The following is a 24,131-nucleotide window of genomic DNA, read 5'->3' as shown; positions in this document are numbered from 1 at the left end:
AACCATAGATTGAGAGTTTCGCAGGGAACAACGTGTGACTAAAACAGGGGAGAAGGATACAGTAGCAGACGAGTTTTGCGAGATGATATAGTGAAAGCAGCAGGGGGTCAAAAAAGTAAAAAGGCAGAGATTCTTGGATAACGTAGGTAATGTTGAACAAATTCTGATCAGGTCGCTCCAGCCTTCTTCTTGAATTTTTCATGTAAAATTTCTGAGTGGGGTTCTGTAATTTCTCTCTGAGCGGCAGTCGCTCCTCAATATCTTGTGGAGTAATTTAGATTTCGTCCATGTCCATTCCAACTTCTTTGGACCACATACTACCCATTTTTAATTTATCAAAGTAAGCGAACAGTCTTTTTGTCAGTCTATTGGGATTCATCCTTTGGGTTTGGCGTTAGAAAGCTATTCCTCTTTTCCTAATCATATTTATAATTTTTTAATACGTTCCTAAAGTTCACTATTTTGATGTCTTCTGCACCGTGTTTGCTCTTTAAGTGGTCTCAAAATTTTCCTTAGTAGTTTTCTTTCTGTCGTTTCCAGTGCTTCTGTCATCGCCTTTTTGTTCAGAGTTAAATGTTCTGCTGCATAAAGTGCTTCTGGACGAATAGTGTGGAGTAGTGTGTAAGTTTAGAATGATGCATATTGATTTCTTATTGTATTCGTCGTTAGTGAGGTGGCATGCCACTTTTGTTTTATTAAATCTTGCTTGAATAGCTTCTTTCTACAATATTCCTCGTTCAGTTACTTCTAGATATTCAAACTTGTTAGTTTTCCCAATTTTTCCATATCTAGTTTTCATTATGTTTAGAGCAGCCTAAATTTTTGTAATAATTTGGTTATCTTAAAGGAGGTTTAAAACCTGTTTCTTCAGCTTGATCTTTCGGCAAATCTATTTGGCTAGTGACTGTTTCCGTTGAATCTGACAAAATAGCTAGATCGTCCCCAAACTCTAAACAGTCAATTTGTAGGATGTCTCTTTTGTAATAATCCAAGTCCCTCACTGATTTGGCTTCGTTCAACTGACATTCTGCATTACCTTGTTACTTTTTCTAGAGCACAATTAAAGAGCAGGGAGGAGAGACCATCTCCCCGTCTCACTCCGGTTTTGGTGTCAAAATTTCTAGAAATTTTGCTTTAGAGTTCGTGTCGGTCAGTGTTTGCTTCATTAAAGCCCTGATTTTACTAGACTAGAGTATCCGATTATTTCAAACAATAACATCCTGTCAACTAAGTCATAGGCTTTCCGGGATGACTGAAGAATGGAATACAACCCGTCGGCTTTGACCAATGACGTCAGAAGTTACCAAAGATGATGTATTGCACAGATTTAACAGAAAAGACGAGTATTAAGAAACAAATGAATGTAGGACAGTGGAAACAAGTAGTAGACATATGGCACGTACATTCATATTTCGAACATAATTTAAGTATTTCGCTTCTTTGAGTCCTAGTATCGTATTCTTCAGTCGACCTGACTTGTCTATTCCTATGAATATGGAAGACGTGAAGCAGTGTTCCCCAACTGCACTAAGGAATACATATTTTACAGCTGTCGCTTTTTTTCACCTTTTCTAGTACTAATATTACTACGATATTTTTCAGTCGATGCTAGAACTATCGAAGGTGAAAAGACCGACATATGAAAAATTTGTATTCCGTACTTCCGTTGACCTATATAGGTCAACTGAAGAGTAGGACAGAACACTAGCAAAGACGAAAAAAGTGGCATACTTAACATTGGAATCCTGTAGCACAGTTGAACTACGAAGGTAGTATCCTGTTCTTCATTTGACCTGTATAGGTCAACTGCAGTACAGGATACAAATCTTACGTATGTCGCAATGTTTCGCCTTCACCAGCACTAGCATTTTATTCTTCAATTAACCTGTATAGGTCAACTGACGTACGTGATACAAATTTTACTGTTGTAGGTTTTTTCACCATCGCTAGTACTGCTATGATAATTTTCAGTCGATACTACTAGTATCGAAGGTGAAAAAAAAAAAAAAATTCGTATCCCATACTTCAGTTGACCTATATAGGTCAACTGAAGTATGGGATTCTTGTAGTAGCGCAGACGAAAGAAGAAACACCTGTAAATTTGTATCCTGTACTTCAGTTGATCTACGTAGGTGGCCTGAAGAATAGGATACTAGCGCTAGCGAAAGCGGAAAAGTCGACATACGTTAAATTTGTATCCCTTACTGCAGTTAACCTATTCAGATCAACTGAAGTTTGGGATAGAACTCATATATGTCAACTGAGGTATTCCATGCTAACGTTGCGCTGTGGCCGAGCGGTTCTAGGCGCTTCAGTCCAGAACCGCACTGTTGCTACGGTCGCAGGATCGAATCCTGCCTCGGGCTTGGATATGTGTGATGTCCTTAGGTTAGTTAGGTGTAAGTGGTTCTAAGTCTCGGGGACTGATGACCTCAGATGTTAAGTCCCATAGTGCTTAGAGCCATTTGAACCATGCTAACGTTACTTCTGTCACTTTTTCCTTTTCCTTTCTTTTTTGCACCAACATCCCAGTCTTCAGTTGAGCTGTTAAATCTATACCTACAAACTAAAATCAAAAAGCAAAAACTGTCCAGAACTAAAAAATTCTTCCAAAATATCTCAAACTCACTAAGAATGCAATAAGTACCGAATGAATTGGAACAAATTATTTAAATTAATCCAAGCGCCAAAAATCGTACGCCTTGTGTAGCCCTCTCTTTTAAAAACACTTTCATTTATCTCAATTTACAATGATGACGTCTCGCCACAGAAGGTAACTGATTCATTATCTATGCCTCGGAAATAAACACATTAATGTCCATGAGTAAACTATGACGTCATTGGTCGAAGCCGACGGGTTTTAGCCCTTTCTTTAGTTGTCCCGGCTTTCCTGAAGTAAGCCGGCCGGAGTGGCTGTGCGGTTCTAGGCGCTACAGTCTGGAACCGAGCGACCGCTGCGGTCGCAGGTTCGAATCCTGCCTCGGGCACAGATGTGTGTGATGTCCTTAGGTTAGTTAGGTTTAATTGGTTCTTAAGTTCTAGGTGACTGACGACCTCAGAAGTTAAGTCGCACAGTGCTCAGAGCCATTTGAACCATTTTCCTGAAGTAAACAAAAGTGATTACGAAATTTTTAGATACATTATTAGTGGAAATATGCCCTGGACATGATCCATTCTTTCTAAAACGTTTTTTTTTTCAGGCAACTGCCATTTTCAAAGGCAACTACACAGCTCTTTTCATTTGTCGAGCACGGACTGGTCCGTTTCCTCGGAAATCATTACGTTCCAGCTATTATTTGTCAGTGGCTGCGCAACCCAACTCACACAGTCGAGGTAAGAAGGACGCCGTTCCACACGGAGGCGCGCCTAATCAGCCGAGACGCTGACGGCTTCGTTTCACTGGACGGCGAACGGAAAGCAGGTACACACGGTGGGGGAGGCGGCGTCATTGGCACAGATACTCCACGCGTAGCGCTTTACGGGAGCCACAGTGCGCTGTGGGCGACCTGGAGTCTGGACGCTCAGTTTGTGGCTCTGCGGAAAGCAGCCGGCACTGCCATGGAGACGTACGCGGGCCGCGTCGCACTGGTAACGGGCGCCAGCTCCGGCATAGGAGCCGCCGTCGTGCAGGCGCTGCTCAGGAAAGGACTCACCGTCGTGGGGTTGGCCAGGAGGGTCGACAGAATCAAGGTACGCCGGCGGCACTGCCATCAGCCCACCTTCGCTTATTGCCATTCGGCAATCCACAGTCTGCACATACATTTCAACTCGCGCTTTTCTCACGTGACCCCCTGAAAATAATCGATAAGGCAGTATTTCCTGACTTCTAAAAAGCATTGGATCCAGTATATCGACTATGCTTATTATATAAATTACTACCCTTTCAGGTAACAAGCAAAATTTATGACTGAATTAGGAGTTAATTCTAGTGCAGGCTCGTCCGAACTGTGCCCCTGGGGCGCTAGCGCCGGCGATCGCCCGCGGTCAGCGCCCCGGGCGAATTCGTATATTGCTGCAGAGGCCGAGCTGTGCCGCTTAGCTGGCCGTGCGGACCGCCCGAGCGCCAGCCGATAGAAATATTTGTTCGCCCTTTTTCCCTTCGGGCAGAGGACGTCTCACAAGTGCTTCAACTAGAGCTGATTGACCTACAGTGCCATATCCGCCTGAAGGACCGCTTTCTTATATGTAAAACTTTGGATGACTTTTACAGCTTTCTTCCACGAGAGAAATATCCTCTTTTGCACAAGCACGCGGCCAAAGTTCTCTCAATGTTTGGTTCCACGTATATTTGTGAGCGCTTTTTCTCTCTTTTAAAGCTTGCTAAAACTAAGAACCGTTCATTCCTTGGCGATAAAAATTTGACCAATTCTTTGAGGTTAGCAGTCTCACGGAATATTGTACCAAGCCTAGACAAAATCGTTTCCTCGAAAAAGAAAAACGTGTAAAATGGTAATTGTCTTCTTTAACAATGCTGACTGTAAGAATTAACTAGCTTTATAACCTTAATTCTATTTTAATAAGTTTTCAAACTTGGTCAGATAAAATTAATACGTACAAAACAGAAAACTAAGGATCCGATTTCTAAACTCTGAAAAGGGATACAAAAAATTGTAGCACGAAGTATAATAAAAAATACTTACTTGTAACTACTAACAGTAAGAATGAGACTCTATATCCCGTACGTAAAATTATTTCTAAAGTACAGGGTGATTCAAAAAGAATACCACAACTTTAAAAATGTGTATTTCATGAAAGAAACATAATATAACCTTCTGTTATACATCATTACAAAGAGTATTTAAAAAGGTTTTTTTCACTCAAAAACAAGTTCGGAGATGTTCAATACGGCCCCCTCCAGACACTCGAGCAATATCAACCCGATACTCCAACTCGTTCCACACTCTCTGTAGCATATCAGGCGTAACAGTTTGGATAGCTGGTGTTATTTCTCGTTTCAAATCATCAATGGTGGCTGGGAGAGGTGGCCGAAACACCATATCCTTAACATACCCCCATAAGAAAAAATCGCAGGGGGTAAGATCAGGGCTTCTTGGAGGCCAGTGATGAAGTGTTCCGTCACGGGCTGCCTGGCGGCCGATCCATCGCCTCGGGTAGTTGACGTTCAGGTAGTTACGGACAGATAAGTGTCAATGTGGTGGCGCTCCATCCTGCTGAAATATGAATTGTTGTGCTTCTTGTTCGAGCTGAGGGAACAGCCAATTCTCTAACATCTGTAGATACTGTAGTGCTACATTTTCATCACTCGTTCTCGGCCGTCCAGAACTTTTCCCTTTGCACAAACACCCATTCTCTGTAAACTGTTTATACCAACGTTTAATACACCACCTATCAGGAGGTTTAACACCATACTTCGTTCGAAATGCACGCTGAACAACTGTCGTCGATTCACTTCTGCCGTACTCAATAACACAAAAAGCTTTCTGTTGAGCGGTCGACATCTTAGCATCAACTGACGCTGACGCCTAGTCAACAGCGCCTCAAGCGAACAAATGTACAACTAAATGAAACTTTATAGCTCCCTTAATTCGCCGACAGATAGTGCTTAGCTCTGCCTTTTGTCGTTGCAGAGTTTTAAATTCCTAAAGTTGTGGTATTCTTTTTGAATCACCCTGTATAATATTTTGTTTACGTTAGATCTGACCGCGGGACAGTCCAGCGCAGAGCATTGGTGTGCGGTCTCACTCGCTCCGCAGCTGTCTCTCTCGCTCCTATGGCGATACTAGCGACACACGGTCGCGGACGGGGCGCTGAACTACGCTGTCTTGCGCCCGCGGGGCGCAATTCTTGGATGAGCCTGTTCTAGTGTATGATACCACCCGTCGACTTTGACCAATGACGTAATATGTGATGTTATTTTGTTTGTGCCGCAGATTACTGTCGATGAACGTTAAACGATTTCTCTGGATTTCCTCGTTACGCACGTACATTACAAATTCTATTTGTTTTCAAAAATGGCTCTGAGCACTATGGGACTTAACATCTATGGTCATCAGTCCCCTACAACTTAGAACTACTTAAACCTGACTAACCTAAGGACATCACACAACACCCAGTCATCAGGAGGCAGAGAAAATCCCTGACCCCGCCGGGAATCGAACCCGGGAACCCGGGCGTGTTTTGTTTTCATCTCGCAATTTATTTTAGGCATCTTCTGCTAATGAAAGTAGTCGTGATTTATAAGGTCTTGATTTCTCACGCTGTTCTTTATGGATGAGTCAGCTGTTTTTACTGCGAAAATTCTGCTTCAGAAAATGCGTGAGGGTAACTCAACTATAAAATTTTTGCAACCATTGGGCGTCATTGCTGAATTTTGCAAGTGCAGTGTCTGTGGAAATTGTATGGTTTTGACGAAGGTTGCGTTATCACGAACTTCCGACGAATACATGTGGAGGTGCAGAAAAAATAACATATGGAGATCCATGCGTAGGGGGGCGTGGTTCGAAAGATCAAAGCTCAATTTAGAAGTAATTGTCATGCTAATCTACTCTGTAGTCGACTGGTTCACATTTTGTAGAGAAGTCTGTGGGGAACTTATGAAGTATAGGGGGTCAATGGGGGATCCAGGGGTTATAGTTGAAGTAGATGAGTCACATTTTGGAAAGAGAAAGTACGAAATGGGGCACGAGGTTGTTGGGCTATGGGTTTTTGGAGTAGTAGTTTCTGGAGTAGATTGTGCTGATGTATTTAGGGTTGTACCAAATCGAACAAAGAAAGTCTTTACATCTTTAATAGAATAATATGTGGAAGAAGGTTTTGTAGTCATGTCGGATGGGTTTGCTTCGTACAGGAGGTTATCATCATTTGGTCGTGAATCACAATATTCAGTTTAAAGATTATAAGATGGGGGCATGTACTAATAATATCGAGGGGTATTGGAGGGCCGTAAACTCTGTTGTCGGGCGGGGAAAGAGAAGAATTTTAGTGTTGCAAGGCCATTAAGATGAATACCGTTGGAGGAAGAGTATTCCTAAAGGTTATTGTTTATTTCTTGCATTTATGAAAGTAGTCAGCAAAACGTACAAGCCTCATTTTGTTAGTTAGGTGTTGGTGGGTCTGATACTTTTTTCTTGTTTTACCTTGCGTTTTTCTATATTACTGTATTGTGCGAGTGCTACTTTTTTGGTTTCTCTGGAGGGAGGTTTTGCTGTCATTGTAACATTTTCTGGTTACAATTGTGGGCCGAGGGGTATTGCTGTGTCTTTGCCGGAAGGTTTATGTGATTGACTCGTGGTTTCATTTCTTTTATTATTTTAAAATTTTGCATCTGATTGAGGGCGGGTGGTAGGAAAGAACTGATTTAGGTGGTACCTCCTTCTTGCCTGGCAGTTTGTGTTTCTTATTATTTTTTTCATTAGTTATTCTGGATTTTGCTTCTTCCGTTCCAGTTTGACCTTCTAACATTATTATTTCTTGTTATGTCCTTATTTCGTTCTTGTCAGCCTCGATCCTTGACTCCTTTTGAAGTTCATATGCGGTAAGTTTCTTTTTATGTAACCATTTTTATGTTTTCCTTTTCGATGTTTCTGCTACAGTTCTCTTATTTTTACTGTCACCCCTGGTGTATCGTTTTTACCGAGTGTTACTTGGAGCTACTGTAGATGGTGTGACTTTCGTGTAGTTGCAAGGTTTGATCATTTTTGTGTTTTATTTCTTTGCATGTGCAGTAATGTGTGTAAAGATTTTCGTTTTTTGAAAGTCTAGTACTATTCTGTAGCTCACTAACAAGATCATTTTTATGCAAGTTTCTGATATGTTATAAGATTTTTGCGCAACAAACAGTAATATTGGAATCTCTGATTAGAAATGACCTCCTACATAGATTGCTTTTAGTTACCGATTCCAGCTATTCGACGGTTCATTATTTAGATCGTTTTTGCAGTACATATGGAAAATATAATATAACATAATATATGCACTCGTAATTGCTCTCGTGATCTTATTTATGTCAGTCATCTTCAACTCGTTTAAGTAAAATTCGCGCGTAAATAATAGTCGCGTTAAATGTATTATTTTATGGCATGCTACATTCGTTTGTTTTCGAGTATGATCCGTTCCATTCACAGATCGTCAATTGCAGCATCTTTGCCTCACGTATGACGTCATTGGTCAAAGCCGACGGGTGGTATCGGACACTAGAATTTATCCGAATTAAGGCTTCCTTGGGAGGGAGGACTCAAAATGTTATAGTGGATGTAGCGTCATCGACGGATGTAGAATTAACGTCACTTGTGCGTAGGGAAATTTGTTGGGACCCTTGACGTTCATGTTGGGCATTGCTTACCAAAGACTGTCTGAGAGAACAGACGCCACATACGACACTGAAGTCGGTACTCTCGCTCAGCTGCAGTCATGGGCTCCGCATATCGTCCCGTATTGTCCGGCTCTAGGGACTGAGCGGCCGTGTGCGTCCTGTTGCCTCCGACCGAGCAGCAGCGACTGCTTCCTCTATAGGGCTCGACGCAACCCCGGAATGGTGCCTTGTCGACCGTGGCTCAATATACTTCCGCCCCCCAAACTCCTCAATAGGTCATGCAGTACATCGGCGACACGGGCTTTTCAATTGCGTCATCTGGTCAGACTCTGTTAGTGCTCTTCACAGACTCTGCGTACTGTACACCGTCCATCCCTTAGGTCAATAGGTCTAGGAAAGCTGCCACTTGCTCACGCTTGAGGAAGACACTGTGATGTTTATGTGGGTTCCTGGTCATGTCGGTCTGACAGAAAACGACGCTGGTGATGCTGCTGCCAAGGCTGCAATCCTCGTACCTCAGCCCGCTAGCTCTTACATTCTCTCCGATGATCTCCGTGTTGTCGTCTATCATAAGTTGGTGTCACTTTGGTATGACCATTGATCTTCCCTTCGAGGGGACAAGCTCCGGGTTATTAAGCCTCTCCCAGCGTCTTGGACGACCTCCTCTCTGCCCTCTCGCCTCGAGGAGATCAATTTAACTAGGTTGCGTATCAGGCACTGTCTTTTTAGCCATCACCATTTGTTAAGTGGTGCTCCCCCACCACTTTGTGCACACTGCGCTAAACTTTTGAAGGTCCGCCATTTCCTGACGGAATGCCCTTTTTTTAACAGCTTACTTTTTCGTTTGTGTTAGCAGTCTGAGTTATCGGACGTTTTAGAGAACGTCGCGCGGGCTGTTGACCGCGTTTTACTTTTTATTCATCGTAGCAGTATGGTGCAGGTCATCTAATTTGTAGTTCTGGACCTCCGTTTCGCTGTGGCGTATTTTATAGACCTTTCTCCAAGTCCCTGTTTTTAACTGTCTTCTCTTCCGTCTATTGGGATTGACCTGTAGTCGTTTTTAACTCCTATCTTTGTCTTCGTGTTCTACAGTTTTGACATGGGCGCGTAAGGTCCTAGTGGTTTTTGAGCCCTAAAACTAAACAACCGCAATGGGCAGGAGTTCCCTGAGGAGAACTCAAAAGTATATTAGGTTCGCCACCTGACAATGAAGTTACAGTTATGAAAATCACTGATAAATGAGCGGTTCTGGTACGTATACTATTTAAGAACATTGCTGAAAGGCCAGTTTTTTTTTCAGAACCGTCTTAACTCAAAATAAGTGGCGATGACGTTGAAAACACTTCAAAATGTACTACGTAGCATATGAAGTAGCAGCCAAGAGCACCTTCCTTCAGTGAATTAGTGTCATTCATATGATGTGAAATGTGATGTTCTCCATAGAGGAACACAGAAAACTAACATTACTTGACATTCAGGACATTAATAAACTCCAATCAAGGAATCCTGACCTGGTCCTTAACGAATAAACACAGTTCTATTACTCACGCGTGTTAGAGTCGCAGCAGCCAGTTATTATTTTTCTCACCAGTAGATAATAACCTTGTTATAACTGTTCCACGCCCACATTGCACAGACTTTTTTCTCGTCCATTCCAGCCCCCGCCCCCTCTGTTTCTGTCTGTTCATCACATCACCAGTTTGTCCATATGACGTAGTAGCCTGATGTCCATTACTCACTTGTACAACATTTTTGACTTGTACATTCACATAGTTTTAATATTTGAATATACTGTAATACACGACTTATTTGTTCAGAGTTTCTTTAGGTATTACATTATGCTTGTCTTTAGTATCTATATATTCATACAATGCCACATATCTTTCTACAACACTTCTTGTGCAGCTACGAATTTTAGTTGAAGTTGTGTGGACTTTAGTATTAAGTTATCTGACGATAGCCTACGAAGCCTAAAGCCGTTCATAAAACCGTTAAATAAATAACTGTGGAAGATTAATACTGTGCGTTAAAACTATTAATAACAGTTCTCCAACTGCATCAGAAAATACCATGCATTTCCTAAAGATAGTACGAGGAAAACTAGCTGCAACATACATTTAGTACATCCCACAATTAGAAAGAAAAAGAAAAAAAAAAAAACAGGCAAACGGATCCTCACCTTGTTACCATAGGTCGAATACCAAATCAGCCAGCAGTTCAGTGCAGAAGCTAGGTAATATTTTACAAACATTATGAAACCAAACGATAGTATTAAAATGCATGTATCTGCAGCAATTCAACTAGCTTATCCAGCAGACAGAAACAACCAACTTCAAGGTTTGACTAAACTGTCTCTGTAGGTACAGGGGATGAGTTTCAGTGGGTCTCAAAATTTTCTTCAGATGCTTACCAGTACACTATATATACCTTAACGAACAATGGTTCAGCCTGAATGAAATCATGTTTTACCACAGAACACAAGCGAGGCCACACAAAGTAATGCGTGTAGACGTGTCTATTTTCCTAAGAATATACAAGAGTCACTCCAAAAGAAATTCACACTATTTTTTTTAAAATCCATCTTTTATTCTACATGTTTGAAAGTTTTACAGTGTGTAGATACATCCTTTAGGAACAATATTTTCATTTTTCCACATAATTTCCATCCATCTCAACTGCCTTACGCCAGTTTGGAACCAGCGCCTGTATAGCCGCACAGTAAAATTCTGGACCAACCTGTTGGAGCCCCTGTTTGTCAGTGTGCACAAGGGAGTCATCATCTTGAAATCTTGTTCCACGAAGAGAGTCTTTCAGTTTCCCAAAGAGATGATAGTCACATGGAGCCAGGTCATGACTGTAAGGTGGGTGTTTCAGTGTTGTCCATCCGAGTTTTGTGATCGCTTCCATGGTTTTTTGGCTGACATGTGGCCGTGCATTGTCGTGCAACAGCAAAACATCCTGCTTCTGCCAGTGTGGTCGAACACGACTCAGTCGAGCTTGAAGTTTCTTCAGTGTCGTCACATATGCATTAGAATTTATGGTGGTTCCACTTGGCATGATATCCACAAGCAAGAGTCCTTCGGAATCTAAAAACACCGTAGCCATAGCTTTTCCAGCAGAAGGTGTGGTTTTGAATTTTTTTTTCTTGAGTGAATTTGCATGATGCCACTCCATTGGTTGCCTCTTGGTCTCTGGTGAAAAATGATGGAGCCATGCTTCATCACTTGTCACAATTCTTCCAATAAATTCATCTCCACCATTCTCGTACTGTTCCAAAAGATCGCTGCATACCGTTTTTCTTGTTTCTTTGTGAGTCACTGTCAATATTCTGGGAACCCACCTGACACAAACCTTTTTTAACGCCAACACTTTCAGTATTCTGCAAACACTTCCTTTCCCTGTCCCAACGTAGCGTGACAATTCGTTCACTGTGATGCGTCTGTGATCAGTCACCAATTCTTTAACTCTCTGTACATTGTCTGGAGTGTGTGCAGTACGAGGCCTGCCGCTGCGAGGACAATCCTCAATACTGCCGTGCCCTCTTTCATCACGTAGCCTGATTGCCCACCGAGTAACTGTACTGCGATCGACAGCAGCATCTCCATACACCTTTTTCAACCTCTTGTGGATGTTTGCCACTGTCTCGTTTCCACAGCACAGGAATTCTATGACAGCACGTTCCTTCTGACGAAAGTCAAGTGTAGCAGCCAATTTGAAGACATTCTGTGACGGGGTCACGCACGGGAACAGGTTGAACTAAGTTTGAAAACGAGCGGGAAGGATGTATCTACACACTGTAAAACTTTCACACATGCTGAATGAAAACTGTATTTTTACAAAAATAGTGGGCATTTCTTTTGGAGTGACCCACGTAGCTTTAAAATTAATTGACATTCATGCCACACACACTCTTTCACTCATAAGACTGAATAGTCTAAAGCTTGGTTCTTGATAAATGGACAAAAAATTCTCCTGGTTTTACTGTGCTTGACTAGCAAGGTGACTGGAGTTAGAAACCTGATAATCTGGACTGGCCCAGCAAAACTGGGTAGCAACTTCCTCATTAGTTAGTGCCTCCCCGTTACTCACCTAGTCCTAGTCACCCAGTTTGAAGCTTGTCGGCCGTCTCACTCTGTTATATTTGCATATTTCTCTCTCGTGGCTTAACGTTAAATTACCTCTTGCTCACTTCCAATTTTCGCGAATTTGCGCTGCATCGATTTTCCAGGGAAAAGTTGATTGATCAACCATAAATTTGCTAACAATGAATTGGCTTATAGCGGCCATAAGGATAGGGGGAGTTTGCTTTTGGTTTCTTGTATTGAGGTAGTTAAGACGAAAGCCAACGGATGAAGGGACTGGTTCCACAGGAAACGATCTTGGTGGTGGTAGGTACAAGGGCGAAGCGGAAATTGCGCTTAATCCGCTCTGTGAACACAAAAGGAGGAATAATATGGTGTCGTAGCAGTATGTGCAATAGCACTTTCAACACAGAAATCTCAAGATATGTGTCATGTGCTATGACATCGTCAGAGTCTATGTACTGACGGTGACCAAAGGTACCAAACAAGGACTGCAGACAAAGAATGGACCCTTGCATGGTAGCACTACCCGTCGGAAACAACCAACAAAAGCGGGCAAAGGCATCTACACACACAAGTATGATCGTATTTCCGTCTCGAGACCGTGAAAGCTGGCCTCTATAACCTACCTGCAGTCTCTCTAAGTGTGATAACACAACTTCTGAAGCTAATACTCCCTTCTGGTACTCGTTGTTGGATTACTAATTGCACAGACGTTACAAGTCTGGATCAACTCCTTGATCTCCTTACCAATTCCATCTCAGATAAAAGTCTCCCACACATTCAGATGGGTTTTAAATAAATAACTACCTACTGTTGACTCATAGTAATATTTGCATATAATGGATACTAATTATGAGGTCAAAACTGCTTTATTCCAAATACTCCCTCTCACTGGACAAGGGCTTAACTTTTGCTCCAGTCTTGGGTTCCCTTTAATTCCCCTTAATTTGATATTAGAGTCTTCGTTTACAGCAGTATCTTTAAACGACACAGGAAGATGTGTGAGTATTGCAATAATGTATTTAGGTTGCCGCTGATGATTTCTTTTAGATGTCTACTCACCACTTTGTTCGCTATCATCATCCCCAAATGTACATCTAAGACTGTCACCAATAACATTATCAGGTGGAGATCTTGATTGCTCGTCTGGCAATGTACTCTATTCACCTCGGTCTTCTCAACACCCAATTGAGGGTCTGCTTATCCGTTTCAAGAGTAAATGGGCGATGCTCCAAATATATACGAAACTTCTGAAGGGTGGAAAGCACCGCCTAAGCTTTCAGTCCGTAAACTGCTTCTTACATTGACAGTGCATGAGAGAGATACCCTACCAGGTGTCTCTCATGGGTGTTTCTGTAAAGTAACAGCTGCTACACCCTACATAGAGGAGCCGATTCGAGCTACAAATTCCTTTAAAAAGTGAGGAGTTACCAGTAGGGGTGCTGTTGTTAAACGGTCTTAAGGCCCTCAGATAGTGACTTGCTGCGAAGGACTATATACAAATTTCCTTACTTTGTTTCTTAATTCATTCAAGGGACCTACAGTTTGTACAAAGCTGGGCATTAACTTCTGAAAAAGAATAGTAATCAGTCCAATGAACCTTCGCATGGCTTTGGAATTCTTAGGTGGTGGACAGATCTAAATAGCCTTAGTGCCGCTCTGATCAACACTAATACGTTTGGGAGAAACTATATATCCCAAAATGACATTTGCAACTGAGTAAATTTTACCTTAAAGTATAAACTGAATCTTCCGTCGGTTCTTGGTAGAACAACATTCCTTGCCGTTGGTGGGGAGGCTTGCGTGCCTCAGCGATACAGATAGCCGTACCGTCGGTGCAACCACAATGGAGGGGTATCTGTTGAGAGGCCAGACAAACGTGCGGTTCCTGAAGAGGGGCAGTATCCTTTTCAGTAGTTAGAGGGGCAACAGTCTGGATGATTGACTGATCTGGCCTTGTAACCAAAACGGCCTTGCTGTGCTGGTACTGCGAACGGCTGAAAGCAAGGGGAAACTACAGCCGTAATTTTTCCCGAGGGCATGCAGCTTTACTGTATGGTTAATTGATTATGGCGTCCTCTAGGGTAAAATAAAATATTCTGGAGGTAAAATAGTCCCCTATTCGGATCTCAGGGAGGGGACTACTCAAGAGGACGTTGTTATCAGAAGAAAGAAAACTGGCGTTCTACGGATCGGAGCGTGGAAAGTCAGATCCCTTAATCGGGCAGGTAGGTTGGAATATTTAAAAAGGGAAATGGATAGGTTAAAGTTAGATATAGTGGGAATTAGTGAAGTTCAGTGGCAGGAGGAGCAAGACTTTTGCTCAGATGAATACAGGAGTATAAATACAAAATCAAATAGGGGTAATGCAGGAGTAGGTTTAATAATGAATAAAAAAATAGGAGTGCGGGTAAGCTACTACAAACAGCATAGTGAACGCATTATTGTGGCCAAGATAAACACGAAGCCCAGGCCTGCTGCAGTAGTACAAGTTTATACGCCAACTAGCAGTGCAGATGACGAAGAAATTGATGAAATGTATGATGAGATAAAAGAAATTATTCAGTTAGTGAAGGGAGACGAAAATTTAATAGTCATGGGTTACTGGAATTCGATAGTAGGAAAAGGGAGAGAAGGAAACGTAGTAGGTTAATATGGACTGGGGGTAAGAAATGGAAGAGGAAGCCACCTGGTAGAATTTTGCCCAGAGCATAACTTAATCATAGCTAACACTTGGTTCAAGAATCATGAAAGAAGGGTGTATACATGGAAGAAGCCTGGAGATACTAGAGGGTATCAGATAGATTATATAATGGTAAGACAGAGATTTAGGAACTAGGTTTTAAACTGTAAGACATTTCCTGGGGCAGACGTGGACTCTGACCACAATCTATTGGTTATGAACTGTAGATTAAAACTGCAGAAGCTGCAAAAAGGTGGGAATTTAAGGAGATGTGACCTAGATAAACTGACTAAACCAGAGGTTGTACAGAGTTTCAGGGAGAGCATAAGGGAACAATTGACAGGAGTGAGGGGAAAGAAATACAATAGAAGAAGAACGGGTAACTTTGAGGGACGAAGTAGTGAAGGCAGCAGAGGGTCAAGTATGTAAAAAGACGAGGGCTAGTAGAAACCCTTGGGTAACAGAAGAAATATTGAATTTAATTGATGAAAGGAGAAAATATAAAAATGCAGTAAATGAAGCAGGCGAAAAGGAATACAAACGCCTCAAAATTGAAATCGACAGAAAGTGCAAAATGGCTAAGCAGGGGTGGCTAGAGGATAAATGTAAGGATGTAGAGGCGTATATCACTAGGGGTAAGATAGATACTGCCTACAGGAAAATGAAAGAGATCTTTGGGGAAAAACGAACCACTTGCATGAATATCAAGAGCTCGGATGGAAATCCAGTTCTAAGCAAAGAAGGGAAAGCAGAAAGGTGGAAGGAGTAATAGAGGGTCTATACAAGGACGATGTACTTGAGGACGATATTATGGAAATGGAAGAGGATGTAGATGAGGATGAAATGGGAGATATGATACTGCGTGAAGAGTTTGACAGAGCACTGAAAGACCTGGGTGGAAACAAGGCCCCGGGAGTAGACAACATTCCATTGGTATTACAGACAGCCTTGGGAGAGCCAGTCCTGACACAACTCTACTATCTGGTGAACAAGATGTATGAGACAGGCGAAATAGCCTCAGTCTTCAAGAAGAATATAACAATTCCAAACGCAAATTCAGGTGTTGACAGATTTGAAAATTACCGAACTATCAGTTTATTAAGCCACAGCTGCAAAATACTAACGCGGATTCTTTACAGACGAATAGAAAAACTGGTAGAAGCCGACCTCGCGAAAGATCAGTTTGGATTCCGTAGAAATATTGGAACACGTGAGGCAATTCTGACCCTACGAATTATCTTAGAAAATAGATTAAGGAAAGGCAAACCTACGATTCTAGCATTTGTAGACTTAGAGGTAGCTTTTGACAATACTGACTTGAATACTCTCTTTCAAATTCTGAAGGTGGCAGGGGTAAAATTCAGGGAGCGAAAGGCTATTTACAATTTGTACAGAAACCAGATGGCAGTTATAAGAGTCGAGGGACATAAAAGGGAAGCAATGGTTGGGAAGGGAGTGAGACAGGGTTGTAGCCTCTCCCCGAGGTTATTCAATTTGTATATTGAGCAAGCAGTAAAGGAAACAAAAGAAAAATTCGGAGTAGGTATTAAAATCCATGGAGAAGAAATTAAAAACTTTGAGGTTCGCCAGTGACATTGTAATTCTGTCAGAGACAGCAAAGGGCATGGAAGAGCAGTTGAACGGAATTGACAGTGTCTTGAAAGGAGGATACAAGATGAACATCAACAAGAGCAAAACGAGGATAATGGAATGTTGTCGAATTAAGTCTGGTGATGCTGAGGGAATTAGATTAGGAAATGAGACACTTAAAGTAGTAAAGAAGTTTTGCTATTTGTGGAGCAAAATAACTGACGATGGTCGAAGTAGAGAGGATATAAAACGTAAACTGGCAATGGCAAGGAAACCGTTTCTGAAGAAGAGAAATTTGTTAACATCGAGTATAGATTTAAGTGTCGGGAAGTCGTTTCTGAAAGTATGTGTATGGAGTGTAGCCATGTATGAAAGTGAAACATGGACGATAAATAGTTTGGAAAAGAAGAGAATACAAGCTTTCGAAATGTGGTGCTACTGAAGAATGCTGAAGATTAGATGGGTAGATCACATAACTAATGAAGAGGAATTGAATAGAATTCGGGAGAAGGGTAGTTTGTGGCACAACTTGACTAGAAGAAGGGATCGGTTGGTAGGACATGTTCTGAGGCATCAAGGGATCACCAATTTAGTATTGGAGTTCAGCGTGGCGGGTAAAAATCGTAGAGGGAGACCAAGAGATGAATACACTAAGCAAATTCAGAAGCATGTAGGTTGCGGTGGGTATTGGGAGATGAAGAAGCTTGCACAGGATAGAGTAGCATGGAGAGCTGCATCAAACCAGTCTCAGGACTGAAGAACACAACAACAACAATAACAACAACCGATTTTACTGTGCATTTGTACTTCATTCTAGATGTGTAACTTCTTTTCCAGTGTCGTTTACAAACATTGTAGTTTCTTTGGTCACAATAAATAAATGTCTGAAGATGGCCTTATAAGTTGAAAATCGGTTAACACAATAAAATTAATGTTGCAGAACTAAAGCAAACGAGCACTTTTCATTTATTATTTACCTTATAAAGCTAAACTCTGAGCCCTTCCGGTGCAAGACCTGCTCAACACGCCGAAAATGCTCAGAGAAATTTTCGATGAAGCTAACCAAGTCATCTAGAGAGTGAGAGAACTTAAATTTGAAATCTGAGAAAAATGCTGACAAATAGGATAAGACCACCTTTTCGGTTGAGAGCTCAAACGAAACCCAATTAAATTTATGCAGATCCCAGTTGGTAACAAATGCTGTAATTGCCTTGGAATCTTCGGACAAGGGAATTTGTTAATAGGCCTGGTTGAGATCCAGAGTGGTGAAGTATTTAGCCCTGCAAAACCAATGGATTCTAAACTTATCTTATTTTCAGTGTCTCTTTGACAGGCCGAATTTCTCCATTTCCTTTGAAACCAAAAATATGAGTGGAGAATATGGAGAGCAGGAAGGTCTAACAATTCTGTCCCGAAATATTTCATCAATGACCAACTAGAGTTATTTCATGCTTGAAGGTAACGGTGGTATCGTTATTGTCTCAGCAGCTCAGTTCAGCTCAGCTCAGTCTTCTACTCACCAAATTTAGCAACCTCTAATTCATTAGTAGACACATCAAGCATCCAGCAACTTCCAAGACAATCTCTGGTTCTACAGCTTAACCACGAATTTCCGTAACAAGTTCAATTTACCAGTTGACCATCCTGTAAACCCTGAGTTTGGCGCACTAAGGAATGGTACCGATATGTTGCACAAAAACTGACGGAATTTATTGAGAGACTATACTGTGTCACCCTTGCTGTGGTAACATTGGGTATTAAATGACCTGTACATTTAGAGCATTGCAGCTTAATAGAACTGATGCCTTTCAAGCCACAGTTTTCAGCTTGCTTCTGTAAATCAACCAAGAACCACGGCTGGTGCTGCAACTATGCTACTAGCCTCTTGTAGCAAGCCAAGTAAACGATTTTATAGCTTAACAAACACACGTATGTTGCCCATCAACAACTCCCCGATCAATCTGGCTACAATACTCAGTTTCTCTTTGCAGGGTTAGCATTGCTGTACCTGTTTCGTTAGGAGAACAAATAAAGCCTCTGTCAGCTGTAACAAAATTTGCCAGAACCTCTCTGGTTACGACAATCAGATGCGAGGTTCCTCGTTTTGGGTGCTCAGTGCAACAGTTGTCGTTCAGACTTGCCCTGTTGTTAAGACAAAGGTGCCGTATCTGGCCGAGAGCACGAGTAATGTTTAACGGTAGTGTCAGTGTAGGGACTGTCGTCCCAGAATGACTCATTTCAGAATGCAAGTTGTTATTAGACTCTCGTGGCATGATTTCATTATTCTGATTTGCTACCTCTCGTTTACAAAGGTTGTTGGATCTTAGGCTGTTGTACTTTTTCAACTTCATCCACCACTAATTAAGGGTTATTAATTAGTCATCAAGTCATCGTCAAAAAGGAGAAGTATTATTATCAGTTAAGTGGGACTAGGAAGGAGGAGGTGGTCTCACATTTTGTAACAGTTTCTGAGCACTTTGCTTCTGATTTCTTTCTTATATTTTGAGCACACACTTAATCATTGCATTCAGAGAGAACAGAAGTTTGTTCTTGTAACCTGTCTACTTGTTGACTCACTTGATTCCTCCCTTTGGTGCTCTGAAAATAATGCAAGATATTCACAAAATGGGTTATTTAGGTCCTCAAATGAATTATTTGCCTATAAAAGAATTGAACAACAGACTTTATTTCACTTAATGGTTCTCACTCTTCTCATTGAGACGCACTGATGGTATGACAATAGGGCGGTGCAATATTTTTCAACATTTGTACCGGGTTGGTTACAGTTCCAAAGGCTCAAAGTTCCTAATTCTAAGCTTGTATTCTACTTCGTCCTTTCTCAAGTCAGTCACTCCAGATAACCTCTTGTCACACATCCTGAAATAACCTAATTTCAATCGTATGTGTATTTCAAAATTATCTAGATACAATTTGATTACTAACTGATAATAACCCACATAACCTGAAGTAATCACACTCTGCTACCGTTGTGTAGCAGAGTGACATGTGAATGGAAGGGCTGGGTTGATTATGTGTGCTATCCTTCACAATATTTATTTAAAAAGAAGCTTTCTGCAATAATTATCAAGCGCCATGGCTCAATAAAAACACGGTAAATCAGGTGTTACTGTCAATTGCAAAAATTCAAAAAGTACAGAAAAGTCGAGATTCATAAGCTGTTCATTCAGATATTTCTTCATATTACAACCGACATGCATTAGCATGCTTTTAACCAACTTACACTGACTTACAGGTTCACGTGCTATTCTTTGATCGTTGCTGAAGTGCAGCCATGTTCAAAATATTGAAGTTCCTGCCTTTCAAGATATCTAGGACTGTTTCTAAATATATGGATATCAAATTGAAAATAGTAAAAATAGGTTTCTTGCCCTTCTGAAAAAGACATTTAAATCTGTTGAAAATGGTGAGTTGTCTTTTCACCAGTTAACATAGAGGTTGCAATTGGCGAAACAAGGTACAGCAATCAGCCACAGTTGGTGTTTTTTGTAGCAAATCTAGATTTCAGTCACTAATTGACCGTCTTCAGTGCTGGATGTAATACAGGAACCAATTAGAATACAATCGCATACATGTTAATGCCAAAGTATAATGGTATAAATTTCAAGGGGATGGTACATATCAGCAAATAGAGTCAATACATTTCAACCATTATTTGGCATAGTCGTTTTAGAATTATGCATGTCAATATTTCAAATTCTACTCAGGCTGAGGCTGCTGTTTACAGTTATCTTACTGCTTGCCTCAGTGCATCTTGTATGTGACTATGGTGCCCTCTACACATGCGTGATATTGCAGTACTGCACTATATATATGTAGTTGGTTATTTATATTATCACAAGAATGATAGTTTTAAGGAAATACATTTTTTATCGATATACAATGGAAGTGACTACAATGAAGAGTGATGTTAAAGCACTAAAAATTATTGGCAATCAAAGTGGTAGTAATATGAACTACTTCATTTAGATGGCCATTTATATGAATGTAATTACTATTCCTATTGTGTTAATAGAGCACATTGTGTATACACGTACCTAGAAACATGGAACAGGGTTTCTGTTAAATTGAACAACTGCAGATAAAAGAGGATTATGCGTATATTAAAACCGCTATTTTACATACACCATTATGTATATCTAATGGTGCTAATGTGAACTAGTCATCCACTTAGTTATTGTAATTTCCATAATTACGCATCGCTACCAGTACTAAAACTAACACAAGATACAAACAGATCTTTATTTAAAGAACATTTCCAGTTTAATAAATAACGGAACAAAATTAAACTAAAATTGATTAGTGAGAGCAGTGACAGCTAGTTGCTGAGTTATTCACGAGCTTGTATGGTATAAGCTTATATGGTATATAGTATATAAGCTTATATGGTATATGGTATAAGAGTTAATATTTAGGGTGCAAGTCGTTATGATACTAACTGATGTTAAATATAGTAAATCCTTAGATAAATCACTTAAATGAGTCTATATTCAATTACAGAAGCTCGCAGAGGAAGTGTACTCTTAAACAGTGCTGGAGGCGGATAGCTATAAACATGTCATTAATGGCGACTCCGTGCGTCTATGGCGTATGGGCCACGTGTGAAATCTGAGGGGCTTCAAAAGTGTTGCCTGTCCTGCTGTCGCCTAGGAATTGGTAAATGGATGTCTCATTTTTAAAGTGCTCAGAGAAAAACATGCGGGTGGCCTGAGGGTGTTATCGATCTCTGGGTGCTAGAGAGACCCTTTGCCATTTTATTCACGTACGTGTCAATGTTGCACTCCCCTTGCAGCGGCACAGGAAGGAGTGTTAAAGGAAGCATGAGAAAGCATAAACACGTATTCTGCTTCGGGTATAGTTCCCTAGTGATTCCATCCTGTATACCAGAGAAAAATTGCTATTACGCTACACTAAAAAGGACTGAGATCACGTTCAATGTGTCTGCATCTCAGTGATGTTCATAGAGAATGTTTGAATCGTCCGGGGAATGTCAGTAACGTCAAAGATCGTCAAGGACACCGTCATGTTGCACATCGCATTTCAAATTGTCGTTTTCGACAACGAAATGTATGAAACTGAACGTTCAAGGGAAGGGGTGGTTTCATTCACACCCTTCATGACACCTCCTGAGGCCTTTTCGTATAGACTCTGAACGGCGGTGTGACTTAAATGTTTTCCACAGCCATCCATAAGAAAACCACCTGATTTCAACGCTGGGCTTCATTTTTCTGACCTCTGTCACAGAGGCGTCAAGAAAAGAGGGTACAATTGGGGGGGGGGGGCGGGGGGTGAAGAACTTTGCTACGTGTGACACGTGTGCAACGGCGTTGGGCAGAATTGTGGTAAAATTTGATGCACAACCCGCCTTACATCTCACATGAAGTTCTGAGCTCTGACCTTTTTTTTGCGTTTGTCGACACCTTGCTTTAGAAGCGTCGCTAACCCCCGGCGTGATTCGAATGGCCCCAGGACGTCCCGAATGGCAGTAATGAAACGACCGATCAGTGTCCACAGGGAACCCGTTCGGGGGTGGCGCCTGACTGAACTAAGAGTGCGGAAAGAATCAAATAGACAACTTTTCCTTTATCGTACATTGAGGAAATGAATACCGATCTTGTCACGCATATAACTTGATAATGTATTGGTAGCAGATCTGTGTCAACACCGTGTGTTCTTAGCACACTGCCGATGCGATAAGTGACTCTTTTTACGAAAGGGTGTAAACTTTCCTTTTATTTTGTTCTTTATCAATAGCAGCTGTAGATGTAAGGGTACAAAGAAAAGCCGACAGAACTACAGGACACAAACTTTACTAAAATCCCACTCACTTGGGTAGATACCTTCACAAAAATGCCATTCACCATCTCAAGCAGAAAAGAGGAGGATCAAAACGTTGGGGGACCGGACCAAAAGAATCAGTGAACCACAGTACTTGGAGGATGGGCTCGATCATTTGAGCTACTTCTAGAAGAAACGGCTACTCTGACAGTGGGATAAATGGGGCCGCACATCATAAAAGATCTGGAGCTTCTAGTGAAAAAGAACCAACTAACTAAACAGAAAGTTTTCCTTCCATTCGTAATAGCTGTCACTGATAGGATCGGCAGAGTACTGAGGAGACACAGTATTGACACAGTGTTTAACCAACAAGAAAAGTGTGCAAATATCTAAACACCAGAAAGGACATACAGCCTCCGCTTGCCACAGCAAGGATATAAAAAATTTCTTGCAGATGCAGAAACATTAACACCCGACTTAAGGAACACAAGAGCAATTGTCGTTTGGGTAGCACAGATAAATCGGTAGCAGCAGATCATGCACAGTCTCAAGGGACCCGCAAAATTCGTTTATACGAAACTATGATATTATCCAGATTCTATCATTACTTTGCAAAATCATAAAAACAGCTTTGACAGAAAAGGACTGGAATTAGACCAGTTGTAGGCTTTAGCGCTAAATAAAGCAAAGAGCGCAAACTGTCCCCCCCCCCTCCCCTCTACGAACTCCATAACATACATTGGCGCGACTCCGCTATCTTAGGCAGCGGTCTGATAACGTCGCTAAACAACCATTGCATGGATAGGTATAAATAATTCAGCTTTCTGAACTTATGTAAGTGTGAAACTGCTATCCGAGTCGTTGACGATGTCTCGATACCTGGGAGACGAAACATCAGGGAGAGCAATATGCCTTGGAGCACGGGTTAGTGCTCATAAAACAAAATTCTCCAAGGGCACAGAGGAAGTCATACTGCTGTTTGTCCCATCACTGGCAGTTAAGAATGATTGTTTTTGCAGAGTGTTGTTTGTTTGTTTTTGTTTTATTTGGCCTCCAGAGCTTGTATTCCACTCAGCTATCGAAAACCGTGGAGGTATAACAAGGGGAGTTGGCGCTAGAGGCTTACGTTGTACATTTCTTTGAAGCTTGTGCCGCCATGTTAGATGTGCCAAATTATTAGCAGACTACTGTTAACGATTGCTTCTTGTTCTTAATTTGAGCCGTGTACATGCAACAGTTGTTTTAAGTAGTAAATGTTATACTACTTTCGTAAATAACACAATGTCAGGTAAACATTTTAGACGCTTGTCTGGTCTTAAATGCATATATGATTCAGTAATACGACACATTCGACCTCGTTAATGTAACTTTCGTTTTGTTATAATTTTCGAATGAGCAAGGAGAGAAATATGTGATTTGAAAGCGCTGCATTCATAATCCAGTGTCTTCCTTAATATGGACTGACGAAGCTGATGTTCGGTCTCTGACCTCTTCCCGAAAATCCTGAGAACATATTTTGCTATGTGTGGTTGGTTTCCGATCTCTCCTTCTTAAAGCGTTCATTCAGAGAACTTTACGAGCTGGGCTGTTAGGAAAGCTAAAGTACAATATGAGAAATGAAACCATTGCAGTAAAAGTAAACAGCGCAACCAAAACTCATGTACAAAAGCAATATAGATAAATGAAGATGTGAGTGCTATTAAAA

The 24,131-nt window shown here is 41.3% G+C and overlaps 1 protein-coding gene across 1 annotated transcript in view; it reads left to right on the top strand.

The window, feature by feature from the left end:
• The first annotated feature begins 3,449 nt into the window (after positions 1-3,449).
• Positions 3,450-24,131, top strand: part of LOC124595884 (farnesol dehydrogenase-like) — a 47,817-nt gene continuing 27,135 nt past the window's right edge. The window contains exon 1 of the mRNA XM_047134791.1: positions 3,450-3,690. Within this exon, the coding sequence (XP_046990747.1) occupies positions 3,559-3,690 (132 nt within the window). The 5' untranslated portion in view covers positions 3,450-3,558. The remainder of the gene's footprint in view (positions 3,691-24,131) is intronic.

This window comes from Schistocerca americana, chromosome 2 (genome assembly GCF_021461395.2).
Source record: "Schistocerca americana isolate TAMUIC-IGC-003095 chromosome 2, iqSchAmer2.1, whole genome shotgun sequence".
NCBI lineage: Eukaryota > Metazoa > Arthropoda > Insecta > Orthoptera > Acrididae > Schistocerca > Schistocerca americana.
This window is presented reverse-complemented; position numbering and strand designations above follow the sequence as displayed.